At 47.3% G+C, this 15,135-nt stretch overlaps 1 protein-coding gene across 1 annotated transcript in view; it reads left to right on the top strand.

The window, feature by feature from the left end:
- EPHA8 (EPH receptor A8) overlaps positions 1-15,135 on the top strand; it is a 76,443-nt gene that overhangs the window by 57,373 nt on the left and 3,935 nt on the right. The window contains 14 exon segments of the mRNA XM_040326991.1: positions 430-585; positions 4,831-5,157; positions 5,367-5,420; positions 5,423-5,499; positions 8,346-8,508; positions 8,877-8,973; positions 9,051-9,118; positions 9,202-9,327; positions 9,534-9,719; positions 9,827-9,888; positions 10,791-11,000; positions 11,101-11,250; positions 12,018-12,208; positions 13,926-14,081. Of these exon segments, the coding sequence (XP_040182925.1) occupies positions 430-585; positions 4,831-5,157; positions 5,367-5,420; positions 5,423-5,499; positions 8,346-8,508; positions 8,877-8,973; positions 9,051-9,118; positions 9,202-9,327; positions 9,534-9,719; positions 9,827-9,888; positions 10,791-11,000; positions 11,101-11,250; positions 12,018-12,208; positions 13,926-14,081 (2,023 nt within the window).

Below are 15,135 nucleotides of genomic sequence, written 5' to 3'. Positions count from 1 at the left end.
TCTATGACCCGATATCTCCTCTGTCCTCCAACCTTCCATCTATGACCTGATTACTCCTCTGTCCTTCAACTTTCCATCTATGACCCGATATCTCCCCTGTCCTCCAACCTTCCATCTATGACCTGATTACTCCTCTGTCCTTCAACCTTCCATCTATGACCCGATATCTCCTCTGTCCTCCAACCTTCCATCTATGAACAGATATCTCCTCTGTCCTCCAACCTTCCATCTATGACCCGATATCTCCTCTGTCCTCCAACCTTCCATCTACGGCAGATTAGGAATAAATTGAGGAACACATATATATAAAGTGCTCAGACCATCCTACATCTGGCCTTGTCAGGTCCTCTATCAGCCATCTTGTCTTGTTGATAATGGTGTCAGTAGATGCTGTTGGGATTGTGTGTGATGCCTCCATCTCTCCTGCAGCCTGTGACCTCGGCTACTACAAGGCCTCCCCGGGAGACCAACTGTGCTCCAGGTGTCCGCCCTTCAGTCACTCTGACACATTGGCTTCCCAGATCTGTGACTGTGACCCCAACTATTACCGGGCAATGAGTGACTCTCCCATCCTTGCCTGTACACGTGAGTGGAGCTATGTATTATAATGTGAAGTGCAAAACTATATGTTGACCCACTCCTGCTATATTCTTCGCAGGTCCTCCCTTAAGTCTTTGTGTCCCCCATCCTTCTCAGATCCTCCCTTCAGACTTTGTGTCCCCCATCCTTCTCAGGTCCTCCCTTCAGTCTTTGTGTCCCCCATTCTTCTCAGATCCTCCCTTCAGTCTTTGTGTCCCCCATCCTTCTCAGATCCTCCCTTCAGTCTTTGTGTCCCCCATCCTTCTCAGGTCCTCCCTTCAGTCTTTGTGTCCCCCATCCTTCTCAGGTCCTCCCTTCAGTCTTTGTGTCCCCCATCCTTCTCAGGTCCTCCCTTCAGTCTTGTGTCCCCCATCCTTCTCAGGTCCTCCCTTCAGTCTTTGTGTCCCCCATCCTTCTCAGGTCCTCCCTTCAGTCTTTGTGTCCCCCATCCTTCTCAGGTCCTCCCTTCAGTCTTTGTGTCCCCCATCCTTCTCAGGTCCTCCCTTCAGTCTTTGTGTCCCCCATCCTTCTCAGGTCCTCCCTTCAGTCTTTGTGTCCCCCATTCTTCTCAGATCCTCCCTTCAGTCTTTGTGTCCCCCATCCTTCTCAGATCCTCCCTTCAGTCTTTGTGTCCCCCATCCTTCTCAGGTCCTCCCTTCAGTCTTTGTGTCCCCCATCCTTCTCAGGTCCTCCCTTCAGTCTTTGTGTCCCCCATCCTTCTCAGGTCCTCCCTTCAGTCTTTGTGTCCCCCATCCTTCTCAGGTCCTCCCTTCAGTCTTTGTGTCCCCCATCCTTCTCAGGTCCTCCCTTCAGTCTTTGTGTCCCCCATCCTTCTCAGGTCCTCCCTTCAGTCTTTGTGTCCCCCATCCTTCTCAGGTCCTCCCTTCAGTCTTTGTGTCCCCCCATCCTTCTCAGGTCCTCCCTTCAGTCTTTGTGTCCCCCATCCTTCTCAGGTCCTCCCTTCAGTCTTTGTGTCCCCCATCCTTCTCAGGTCCTCCCTTCAGTCTTTGTGTCCCCCATCCTTCTCAGGTCCTCCCTCAGTCTGTGTCCCCCATCCTTCTCAGTTCCTCCCTTCAGTCTTTGTGTCCCCCATCCTTCTCAGATCCTCCCTTCAGTCTGTGTCCCCCATCCTTCTCAGGTCCTCCCTTCAGTCTTTGTGTCCCCCATTCTTCTCAGATCCTCCCTTCAGTCTTTGTGTCCCCCATCCTTCTCAGGTCCTCCCTTCAGTCTTTACGTCCCCCATCCTTCTCAGGTCCTCCCTTCAGTCTTTGTGTCCCCCATCCTTCTCAGATCCTCCCTTCAGTCTTTGTGTCCCCCATCCTTCTCAGATCCTCCCTTCAGTCTTTGTGTCCCCCATCCTTCTCAGGTCCTCCCTTCAGTCTTTGTGTCCCCCATCCTTCTCAGGTCCTCCCTTCAGTCTTTGTGTCCCCCATCCTTCTCAGGTCCTCCCTTCAGTCTTTGTGTCCCCCATCCTTCTCAGGTCCTCCCTTCAGTCTTTGTGTCCCCCGTCCTTCTCAGATCCTCGCTTCAGTCTTTGTGTCCCCCATCCTTCTCAGGTCCTCCCTCAGTCTGTGTCCCCCATCCTTCTCAGTTCCTCCCTTCAGTCTTTGTGTCCCCCATCCTTCTCAGATCCTCCCTTCAGTCTTTGTGTCCCCCATCCTTCTCAGGTCCTCCCTCAGTCTGTGTCCCCCATCCTTCTCAGTTCCTCCCTTCAGTCTTTGTGTCCCCCATCCTTCTCAGATCCTCCCTTCAGTCTGTGTCCCCCATCCTTCTCAGGTCCTCCATTCAGTCTTTGTGTCCCCCATTCTTCTCAGATCCTCCCTTTAGTCTTTGTGTCACCCATCCTTCTCAGGTCCTCCCTTCAGTCTTTGCGTCCCCCATCCTTCTCAGGTCCTCCCTTCAGTCTTTGTGTCCCCCATCCTTCTCAGTTCCTCCCTTCAGTCTTTGTGTCCCCCATCCTTCTCAGATCCTCCCTTCAGTCTTTGTGTCCCCCATCCTTCTCAGGTCCTCCCTTCAGTCTGTGTCCCCCATCCTTCTCAGGTCCTCCCTTCAGTCTGTGTCCCCCATCCTTCTCAGGTCCTCCCTTCAGTCTTTGTGTCCCCCATCCTTCTCCGGTCCTCCCTTCAGTCTTTGTGTCCCCCATCCTTCTCAGGTCCTAAATTCAGTCTCTATGTATCCTCCATCTTTCTCCACTTCTCCATCGATACTTCTTTAATCCTTCTCAGGTCCTCCACTCAGTTACTGTATGCCCACAATCCTTCTCGTGTCCTCAGTCCAGTATGTATGTGTCCTCCTCTCCCCCCAGATTTTTTACTCAGTCTCTGTGTGCCCGTCATCTCTCACATGTCCTCCACCCAGTTGGCGTTCTCATGTTCTCCATTCAGTCTCTATGTGTCCTCTTATCATCCTCTGGTCCTCTAATCAGTCTCTATGCGTCCTCCATTACCCCTGTGTCCTCTAATCAGTCTCTGTGTCCTAGATCACTCTCAGGTCCTCTAATCAGTCTCCATGTGTTCTCAATTCCTCTCAGGTATTCAACCCAGTCTCCATGTGTTCTTCAATCTCCATCACTCAGGTCCCCTATTCAGTCTCTGTGTGTCATATTTTCTGCCAGGTCCTCTGCACAGTCTCTAGGTACCCTCCAATTTTCTAAGGTCTTCCATTTGGTCTCTATGTGTCCTCCATCTTTCTTAGGTCTTCAACTCAATCTTTATGTGTTCTCAATCTCTTTAAGTCCTTATTTTAGTCTTTATTGTGTTTTCTATCTCTCTCTGGTCCTCTAATCATGTGTCCTCTATTACTCTCGGGTCCTCTTCTCAGTCTCTTTGTGTCCTCTATTACTCTCGGGTCCTCTTCTCAGTCTCTTTGTGTCCTCTATTACTCTCTGGTCCACTAATGAGTCTCTATGTGTCCTCTATTACTCTCAGGTCCTCTTCTCAGTCTCTTTGTGTCCTCTATTACTCTCGGGTCCTCTTCTCAGTCTCTTTGTGTCCTCTATTACTCTCGGGTCCTCTTCTCAGTCTCTTTGTGTACTCTATTACTCTCTGGTCCACTAATGAGTCTCTATGTGTCCTCTATCACTCTTGGGTCCACTAATGAGTCTCTATGTGTCCTCTATCACTCTCTGGTCCACTAATAAGTCTCTATGTGTCCTCTATCACTCTCTGGTCCACTAATGAGTCTCTATGTGTCCTCTATCACTCTCTGGTCCACTAATGAGTCTCTATGTGTCCTCTATCACTCTCGGGTCCTCTTCTCAGTCTCTTTGTGTCTTCTATTACTCTCTGGTCCTAAAAAAGAAAATAAGGTGGAGGTGGGGAGAATTGTTTCCCAAGCCAATAGACAAGAACTCACAATCCCATCAAGAGAAACAGATAAGAACAAAGAACATGTATGGTAGACGGTAGCCCCTCTTCCAAATATAGGGATTTTAATGTGAGGTGTCAATTGGGGTAATAGGGTACGCACACCAAACAACGAGGTTTAGAAGTTTAACAAAAAAAGTTTAATACATATATATATATACATAGTTCATAAAAACATATATATTGCATGAAATAGACCACAATAGTTACAAAACAGCGATAAAGTATCATGTGCAGAGTGCCAACTAGTTTCGCACTTTCGTGCTTCGTCAGGGCCTTGCAACTACTCAGTCAGTTACAGAATTGGTGAGCACACAATCATTATGTTTTCTCTATTTTTGATACTTAAATGTATGATATACTATGTATCAACTGTATGTGTACTAACGGCATATTTTATGTCACACACAGACCACTGTATCCAAAAAGGCTAAAGTTGCAAGGCCTGACGAAGCACGAAAGTGCGAAACTAGTTGGCACTCTGCACATGATACTTTATCGCTGTTTTGTAACTATTGTGGTCTATTTCATGCAATATACAGTATATGTTTTTATGACTATTATATATATATATATATATATGTTAAACTTTTTTTGTTAAACTTCTAAACCTCGTTGTTTGGTGTGCGTACCCTATTACCACAATTGACACCTCACATTAAAATCCCTATATTTGGAAGAGGGACTACCCTCTACCATACATGTTCTTTGCTCTTATCTACTCTCTGGTCCTCTTCTCAGTCTCTTTGTGTCTTCTATTACTCTCTGATCCTCTTCCCAGTCTCTATGTGTCCTCCATCACTCTCTGGTCCACTAATCAGTCTCTGTGTCCTCTGTCCTGCTCAGGTCTTCTGGTCAGTAAATCTGTGTCCTCTGATCCTTCTAGGTCCTCCCTCTGCTCCAGTCAATTTAATCTCAAGTGTAAATGGCACAACGGTAACCCTGGAGTGGAACCCACCACGGGATACAGGTGGGCGCAGGGATGTCACCTACAATGTAATTTGCCGCCGCTGTGCTTGGGATGCCGGACAGTGTGAGCCGTGCGGTGGAGGAGTCCGCTATACCCCTCAACAGATGAGTCTAGCTAAGACCTCCCTTATTGTAGCCAATCTCCAGGCCCACATGAACTATACCTTCTGGGTGGAGGCCGTCAATGGTGTGTCTGACTTCAGCTTGGAGCAACGGATGTTCTCCACTGTGAATATAACTACAATCAGGCAGGTAGGAGACTAGGTGAAGTCTGCATATACTGCTGTGTAAATACCTGATATACGTCTAGAAAACAGGCAGCCAGAAAAACCCCAGAATAGTGTATGGGTGGAGCCAGAAAGCCATGTGACCGCACTTGGTCCATATCAGAGGCCCCCCAGACCAATGCATGTGTTTATATAAAAGATGAACCCTGCAGAAATGACACTCTACGTCTGTCAGCCCCTTCTCAGGTAGTCGCTATTCGTAAAGAAAATACTTCGCAGACACCATTACGCTTGTATGGCAGGAGCCTGACCAGCCCAATGGAATTATCCTGGAATATGAGATCAAATACTTTGAAAAGGTGATTATTAATGTCTTCGCCATTTTAGCGGTAAATCATCTTTTTGCCAATGTTTGATCATTTTTTCATCAATTTTAATTTCCAACTAAAGTGTTCGACTCTATAAACAAATTCTACCAATATATCCCGAGCCTTGAAGTACGACACATGACCAGTGTAGATACCCCACCTTGTGTGTGCCCGACCATGAGTACTCACCACCCCCCTCGCTAATAATGAGACCACACATGAATTGGAGTACAAATGGCCATAGCAGCCTTTTTATTAACAAAAACAACTTATCGGCCTGTTGGTCTTCTGACGGCACCAGAATTCCGACTTGTTTCACTTGTAACACTGCGGGACCTTTTACCATACCAGGCCTTTAGCCGTGACACACCGAAACAACCCACCCCTGCCGTGCAACCATTACCGTATTCCAGCTAACCTTAGTAACTGGAATACACCAATGGGGCACATACCACTGATGAGCCCCCTACACTTCCACTTCAACCGTATTTTCTTCCACCATCAAAAGACCGACCACCACCACACCATCAGCTGCCATGACGTCCTTTGCTCATACTGCACCTGCAAAGTGTCATGGCAAAATTGGCTGTATGCAGAGCACACAGCCATTTTGTCCTGTGCTAATCGCACACATTTCGTCTTAGTGAAATAAGCCATCTTTAAACGAAATGGGCTAGATTCAGATAGCCCGCCGTAACTTTGTGCGGGCGTAGCGTATCTCAGATACACTACGCCACCGTAACTTAGTGAGGCAGGTTCTGTATTCACCAAGAACCTGCGTAGCCTAAATCTGCTGGCGTAAGCGTGCCTAATTCAAATTGTGAAGAGGTGGGCGTGGTTTATGTAAATAAAACATGACCCCACGTAAATGACGTTTTTGACTAAGGACGCATGCGCCGTCCGTGAACGTAACCCAGTGCACATGCTCCAAATTAACCCGCAAAAAGCCAATGCTTTCGACGTGAACATAAATTATGCACAGCCCTATTCGTGAACGACTTACGCAAACAACGTAATCGACGGAAAATTCGACGCTGGCCCGACGTCCATACTTAACATAGGATACGCCTCATATAGCAGGGGTAACTTTACGCCGGAAAAAGCCTAACGTAAACGATGTAAAAAAATGCGCCGGGCGGACGTACGTTTCTGAATCGGCGTATCTACCTAATTTGCATATTCCTTGTGTAAATCGACGGAAGCACCACCTAGCGGCCAGCGTAAATATGCAACTAAGATACAATGGCGTAAGAGACTTACGCCAGTCGGATCTTAGCCAAATTCCAGCGTATCTTGTTTTCTGAATACAGAAAAAAGATACGCCAGAGCATCCTAGAAGTTACGCGGCGTATCAGTAGATACGCCAGCGTTACTTCTTTATGAATCTACCCCAATAAGTTCACTCACAATACATTCTCTGCCCATTCATTCAAGTCAAGAGACCATCACACCATGCTTGTTTTACATCCTCACCAGACTGCCTTGCCGACGCCCTCACAGGCAGTTTTATTAAAAACCCAGCAGGAAGTGATGTCACAACATGTGACCTCCTCCATAGGAAGTGAGCTCACAGGGTGTCAGCTCCACCCAGCAGATGCCCATATACGGATTTGACAATACAGCATGTGATAATACATGATAACCCTTCTAACAGGGATAATTAGATACATATAATACATGAATGCAATATAATACAACAACACCACAATAACGATACGATACAGCAATAATACTATAACCAATGAACACAGTTCCTGATGAGGGGAGCCTATATAACAGCTGTATGCTCATGCCACCACATTTATGTTGATCAGACACAGAGAGAACAAAAGCACACATCCGCTATAAACCGATAGTGTGCCCGTAGAGCGGACGCATCGCACAAGGCGAATATCTGTGCATGACACAGGGACCCTTTCGCCGGTCGATACCCCCACTCCACAAACACCCTTCTCCAAATCAGAAAGTGTATCTCAACCAGTCTCAGACTGCCCCAGTCAGCTCTGTAGAGCGGGTTGCGGATGTACTAAGACTGGGTGCCATTATGACAATACATAATTAAATACATCTTCAAATTTCCACAACAAAAAGAGATGAAAAAAAACCAACCAAACAAAACACAGGGAGGGTGGGCAGGAAACTGCCTGCTTGTCACCAGTCCCTTCTCTGCTGTCCAGGAGAACCCCACCTATCCCTTAACTAACTACCACAACCCCTCCTCATCCTGTTGCTTCCAACCAATCCACCTCTCCTCCATTCTCCACCTACAATCCTTAACCCCATAGTTGCTTCCCCTTCTCACACTGTTATGCCGGTGACTTGTCGTTAAGGTTCCCTAACAAGCTGGTTCCTGTAAGGACTGCGCAGGGCGCAATCCTTGCCGACGAATCTCCGAACCTCGGCCGGCATCCAGGCTCATTCTTTAACATCCCTGTGGATTGAGGATGTTAAAAAAAGAGCCAGAAGGCCGAGCGAAGCGAGGACGTAAGGCCCACTGGCCACTTTCCCTCCAAATTCCACGTCCGCCATGGATTCCGGCCGAGGTTCGGATGATTTCCGTCGGCAAAGGTTTGCGCCTGCGCAGTTCTTACAGGAACCAGCTCGTTAGCCGGAACCAGATCGTCAGATTACCGGCCCTGCACTATCTTTCCTTTTATTCTCTCTCGCTCCGGGCCATACTTTACTATGTGGAATGGACTTCTCAGTATTAGGAAATTCTGGTCCTGTAGTCCTGGACTGACAGGCTGACTGATGTCATTTTCCTCATTGTCATGTGATGTTGGTGGCACCAATGGCTTTTTGTTTCTTGATTGCTTTGTGCTCTTCTCGGCCTCCAGGACAAGGAGATGCAGAGTTATTCCACCCTGAAGGCCAAGGAAACCAAGGCTGTAGTGACCAGCCTCAAACCATCCACCCGCTATGTCTTCCAGGTCAGGGCCCGAACCTCAGCCGGCTGTGGCAAGTTTAGCCAAACTGTAGAGATTCAGACGAGTAAAGCAAGTAAGTCTTGAAGGACAGCTGAGACCCTGACCCCTGTGTTCTTATAATGATGGTTTGTTTCTTATCCCCCAATATCCCACACATAGCACTGACCTCCTGAGATAGTGGAATGTGTATCTGATGGAATACCATGAGTTGTTATGTACATCTGTCTACACATACAATATTTACTATGTCAGAGTGTTCATGTCATATGTCGGCGAAAGCATGGCACTAACCGCTCAGTAAATCTGGACTCTCTGTAATGTCCAAAGACCTCCCATGAGAAACCAACTATAGGTGACCTTCCATAGAACAGACATATTCCTGTCTCACATTTTGGCAGTATTCAGCTCCATGATGCCATCTGTTTTGTGTTTTTACGGCAGCGGCCCTGCGATACGACACGATGACCATTGTCTGGATCTGTCTGACGCTAATAACGGGGCTGGTTATTCTCCTGACTTTTCTAATCTGCAAAAAGCGGTAAGTGGCGGAATTCATCTCCCCGTGTTACCTGTCCACAATGTCCTAACACATGTCCTCCATATGTCTGTCCTTAGGCATTGTGGGTACAGCAAGGCCTTCCAGGACTCTGATGAGGAGAAGATGCACTATCAGAATGGACAGTGTGAGTGGAGGACAAATCCTTTCCAATATGGGGCAGTAGAGGGTCAGGTGCTCAGTCTTCTTTCTCGTGTGTTTGTTCAACAGTAACCTTTACTGAACCCAAACTCTATGTGGACCCCCACACCTATGAGGACCCCTGTCAGGCTGTCCGTGAGTTTGCTCGGGAGATCGAGGCCTCCAGAATTAAAATTGAGAAGATAATTGGTTCTGGTAAGTCTGACTTCTCACTGATCTGGGTTACTCTGTATGCTATACAGGTATACCAAGAAAGTCACCTACAAAAACCCAAACCCATATTTCTATAACCTTTCCCAGTCCTGTTCATTGAGGACCAAACTCCAATGTCCACCATTTTTCACATATAGGGGGGTTAGGAGTCACAACTTCTTCCATCTTGTTCTCACTCCTGTCTCTAGGGGAGTTTGGAGAGGTCTGTTACGGTCGTCTGAAACTTCCCGGAAAACGGGAAATCCCAGTGGCCATCAAGACATTAAAAGTTGGTTACAGTGAGAAGCAGCGAAGAGACTTCCTGAGTGAAGCCAGCATCATGGCTCAGTTTGATCACCCCAATGTCATTCATCTTGAAGGTGTAGTGACCCGAAGTAAGTTCCTAAAAACAGTCCCACATGTTTCATCCAATATGGACCTAGTGGGGTCAGAGTCAGGTGCTGTTTATTGCTATATGTCTTTTCTTCTTCTGTGTTTGCAGGTAAGTTAACAATGATTGTGACAGAGTATATGGAAAATGGCTCCCTGGATACATTTCTCAGGGTAAGAACTCAAAATAAGCTTCATTGAGATGATAAACCTGTGCAGAAGATCTCCAACGGTGTCTGTCAAGCAATCCCACCTAGGAGGACCTCTGGAAGCCCCACCTAGGAGGACTCCTGGAAGCCCCACCTAGGAGGACTCCTGGAAGCCCCACCTAGGAGGACTCCTGGAAGCCCCACCTAGGAGGACTCCTAGAAGCTCCACTATGGAGAGCTTCTGGAGGTTCCACCTGCAAGTCTCTGAACCATGGAATGCATAGAATCGAGATTGTGACAAACCCACGACTATGTCTGCCATCAATGTTTCCTCTGTCCAGGAAGACTCTTTAACCCCCCCCCCCCAGTCACCAGCCGTACTTCAGTGTAGGGTAAAAACCAGCAGAATAATTTATTCAAGCACATGTTACACAGATATCTCACTTCAAGACACCTCCCCCCACCCTTGGAAAACAGGGTGGGTTAAACTGACCAATGACAATGGACACACAGGTCGGGTGTGTTCAAACTTGTCATCAGTAAACAGTCTTATCTGCAGGGGGGCTGCTGTTGGAATCCCCCTCCTTTTTTCCTCACAGCAAACACACTTACACATCCCATAATAGTTAAGGCAGCCACCACAATAGAACAATGGAATACAATCACACCCAAACCATCACAGCAAAGAGTCCACAACAGCATATGAGACAACACACGATATATACATATATACAACATTGAGTGTGACTAGCACAGATCATAGTGGGGTCAATTGTAACTGCTTGTATGTAGTTATTCCAATCAGGAACAATGGATAGGATGGCAATAGAATAAACACTTATGTGGAAGAAGGGAAGACATGATTTGGGGTACACTCAGATCAAAGGTTCTATCACAATGAGATTGGGGATGTATTTTGTGTTTCAGAGCCGGGATGGTCAGTTCACTATAATTCAGCTGGTTGGCGTGTTGAGGGGAATTTCTTCAGGCATGAAATATCTTTCTGATTTGGGATTTGTCCATCGGGATCTGGCCGCTCGCAACATACTGGTAAACAGCAACCTGGTATGTAAAGTCTCTGACTTTGGCCTCTCTCGGATTTTGGAGGATGACCCTGAAGCTGCCTACACCACCACAGTGAGTATCCGCCATACTATCTAATATATCGAGAATTTCACAGGAACAGAAGAAAAGTGTGATGACTAAAAGAAAAATGATCTGCTCTTTGTTTTCTCAGGGCGGTAAAATTCCCATCCGCTGGACGGCCCCAGAAGCCATCACCTACCGTAAATTCTCCTCTGCCAGCGATGTGTGGAGTTACGGAATTGTCACGTGGGAGGTCCTAGCGTATGGCGAGAGACCGTATTGGAACATGACCAACCGAGATGTGAGTAGACCGATCTGCCACCAACTGATGATAATTATGACTTTCATTTCTCCTCCTAGTGGGCTGGATTGAGAGAATGGGGCATGGCCATGATTAATACTCATTCCCAACAGAACACGCCCCCAGAGACACCTGGCCCCATTAGATCTATCAGATGTATCAAATCAATTAACCTATATAAGCTGCAAAGTATTTACATGCATATTCTGTACCGTGCCCTAAATGCTCACATTTTCCATGAATACCCACATTGCCCATGAATACCCACATTGACCATGAATACTCCCATTGCCCATGAATACTCCCATTTCCCTTAAATACCCACATTGCCCATGAATACCCACATTGACCATGAATACTCCCATTGCCCATGAATACTCCCATTTCCCTTAAATACCCACATTGCCCATGAATACCCACATTACCCATGAATACCCACATTGCCCATGAATACCCACATTGCCTATGAATACCCACATTGCCCTTAAATACCCACATTGCCCTTAAATACCCACATTGCCCATGAATACCCACATTGCCCTTAAATACCCACATTGACCATGAATACTCCCATTGCCCATACATATGACCCATCTTACTATACTGTATATGGAGGTGGAGGGCGTACCATGATCTGGTGGAGGAGGAGGGAAGTCTTATGAATGATCAGCAGACATAAAAGGAGAAATGTGTGTTCAGAGTGCACGGCGTGTCTACTAACTGGAAGCACTGGATGAAGAGTATTAATAATGTCTTTCATGCTTTAGGTAATAAATTCGGTTGAGGAAGGTTACCGGCTTCCTGCGCCTATGGGTTGTCCCACAGCATTACATCAACTCATGCTGGACTGTTGGCAAAGAGACCGCAATGAGCGTCCGCGATTTTCCCTGATCGTCAGCATTTTGGACAAACTCATCCGCAACCCGGAGCACTTGAAACTGAGCGCTACCGTCAACCGGTATGAACCGCACCTACAATATTCATTACTCCATTTTTTTTAAAACCATTTGTGACTGCATTATGACTTTTCTAAGTCCCCCAGCACAGCGACCCCCCCCCCCCCCCCCCCAATGAGAATGGTATTAATGTTGCAGCAGAGAACTAGGAATGAACACATGTGCCCCATCCCAGATCTTCTCAGAGCCCTCTGCCACACTCACACATTCATCACACAGTCCGACAGACTCAAGTGCCGAATCTGTTCTGAGATCTAATCTTCAAAGTCACAAAAAAGTTCCAGAAGATCAAATCTCATCTGAGCTACCATTGGGGAACCTTTTATAACATTTCTAACCCATATAAAACAACGAGATCCAGAAGAAGATCCCATGTGACCCCGGAATAAGATCCAAAAGAAGACTGACCTCATGTGACCCCAGGAATAAGATCTAGAAGAAGACTGACCTCAGGTAACCCCAGAAATAAGATCCTGAAGAAGACTGACCTCACGTGACCCCAGGAATAAGATCCAGAAGAAGACTGACCTCAGGTAACCCCAGGAATAGGATCCATAAGAAAACTGACCTCAGGTAACCCCAGGAATAAGATCCCAAAGAAGACTGACCCCATGTGACCCCAGGAATAAGATCCAGAAAAAAACGACCTCAGGTAACCCCAGGAATAAGATCCCAAAGAAGACTGACCTCATGTGATCCCGGGAATTAGATGCAGAAGAAGACTGACCTCAGGTAACCCCAGGAATAAGATCCAGAAGAAGACTGACCTCATGTGACCCCAGGAATAAGATCCAGAAGAAGACTGACCTCAGGTAACACCAGGAATAAGATCCCAAAGAAGACTGACCTCATGTGACCCCGGGAATAAGATCCAGAAGAAGACTGACCTCAGGTAACCCCAGGAATAAGATCTAGAAGAAAACCGACCTCAGATAACCCCAGGAATAAGATCCCAAAGAAGACTGACCTCATGTGACCCCAGGAATAAGATCCAGAAGAAGACTGACCTCAGGTAACCCCAGGAATAAGATCCAGAAGAAAACCGACCTCAGGTAACCCCAGGAATAAGATCCCAAAGAAGACTGTCATCATGTGACCCCGGGAATTAGATGCAGAAGAAGACTGACCTCAGGTAACCCCAGGAATAAGATCCCGAAGAAGACTGACCTCATGTGACCCCGGGAATAAGATGCAGAAGAAGACTGACCTCAGGTAACCCCAGGAATAAGATCCAGAAGAAGACTGACCTCAGGTGACCCCGGGAATAAGATCCAGAAAAAAACTGACCTCAGGTAACCCCAGGAATAAGATCCCAAAGAAGACTGATCCCATGTGACCCCGGGAATTAGATGCAAAAGAAGACTGACCTCAGGTAACCCCGGGAATGGGGGGTCTACTATTTTGAAGTTCCAGAAATTCTCTCGAATGACAGGAGGTACCCGGCTGGTTTCCTGGCTCTGCTCCATTGCCTCTCATTGTGGGTTCCAGCAGAGGGAAAGTTCCATCATTGTTAGGTAACTAATCTGGTTCTCAGGACTAGAAGAGCTCCCCTGTGTATGGAGGGCGAGGTGAGATGTTTATAGATGATATTCGGAGAAGAAGGGAGGAGTCTCGGTTATATAATGTGATTATAGACAAACGATCTCATAAAGGTCCATAATTCACCCTGTGGCCCCTGCTCCTCCCCCTCCACTGATCTCATTCTCTGTTGTCTCTTAGATTCACCCACCCGCGGCTGGACCGGGGACTCTTCGATTTTGCCAGTTGTGCCACGGTGAATGACTGGCTGGACTCCATTAAGATGGGCCAGTACAAGCAGAATTTCGTGATGGGCGGTTACCGCACCCTGGGGATGGTCATGCGGATGAATATAGAGTGAGTCCGATCACCTTCATTGGCAGAAGACACAGAATACAATTCAGCCTATCATAGGGGACCTTGTAATGTGTACTTGTCACCTGCATAGGGCGGCATATTGAGGGGAGCCCCACCTTCCCCAGAACAGGCCACTCCCACTGCTTAATTACCCCAATCTCATCAGGTGTGAATGAACAAATGGCAGTTCAGCCCATTTCCTAAACCTGAAGAACAACCATCTGGAAATGATTAGAATCTTAGGCCCGGATTCTCGTAGAGCGGCGCATCTTTCTGCTGGCGTAGCGCATCTCATGCTCAGAATCATGTCGAAGATACTCCCCTAAGATACGACGGCTCAATGCCTACGACGTGAACGTAACCTACGCTTAGTCCCATTCACGTACGACTTGCGTAAACGACGTAAAATACGACGGCTGTTCCCTGGTCCATACCTTTGCATGGGATGCGCCTCCTATAGGTGGAATAACTTTACGCCGGACGTACGCCTTACCTAAACGGCATAGATTACTGCGACGGGCGTAAGTACGTTCGTGAATCGGCGTATCTCGGTCATTTACATATTCAACGCGTAAATCAATGGGAGCGCCCCTTGCAGCCAGCGTAAATATCGGTCGGATGGAGCCACATTTCAGGTGTATCTAGCATTAAGAATCCGGCGCATAAATACGACGGCGCATCTGTGCACTTACGCGGCGTATATAAAGATACGTTGGCGTAAGTGTTACCTGAATCCGGGCCTTAATGTCCATTCGTAAGCTGTCATTATGCAGAAGTACCTCTCAGGGGCACTGTGTGTTCTGTTACTCAGCTGTATTCCCCCCTCCCCCAGAGCAGATTAGTGCAGCCTTACCTCTTGGGGGGGGGGGTTTGTGGGGCTGTCCTGACACCTGCCTGAGCCAGGGGGCTGCTGACTGACACTCTCTCTGGAATGTTGGGGGAAGGAAAAGTACTCCTTATGACAATAGCAGTTACTGTGAGGACTCTAGTACTCCTCATTGGACAATGGCGGTTGGTGCAGTGACTCTAGTACTCCTCATATGACAATGGCAGT

This window comes from Rana temporaria, chromosome 10, assembly GCF_905171775.1.
Source record: "Rana temporaria chromosome 10, aRanTem1.1, whole genome shotgun sequence".
In the NCBI taxonomy this organism is placed as follows: domain Eukaryota; kingdom Metazoa; phylum Chordata; class Amphibia; order Anura; family Ranidae; genus Rana; species Rana temporaria.
Note: the sequence above shows the minus strand (reverse complement) of the source record. Positions and strands in the feature narration are given on the sequence as shown.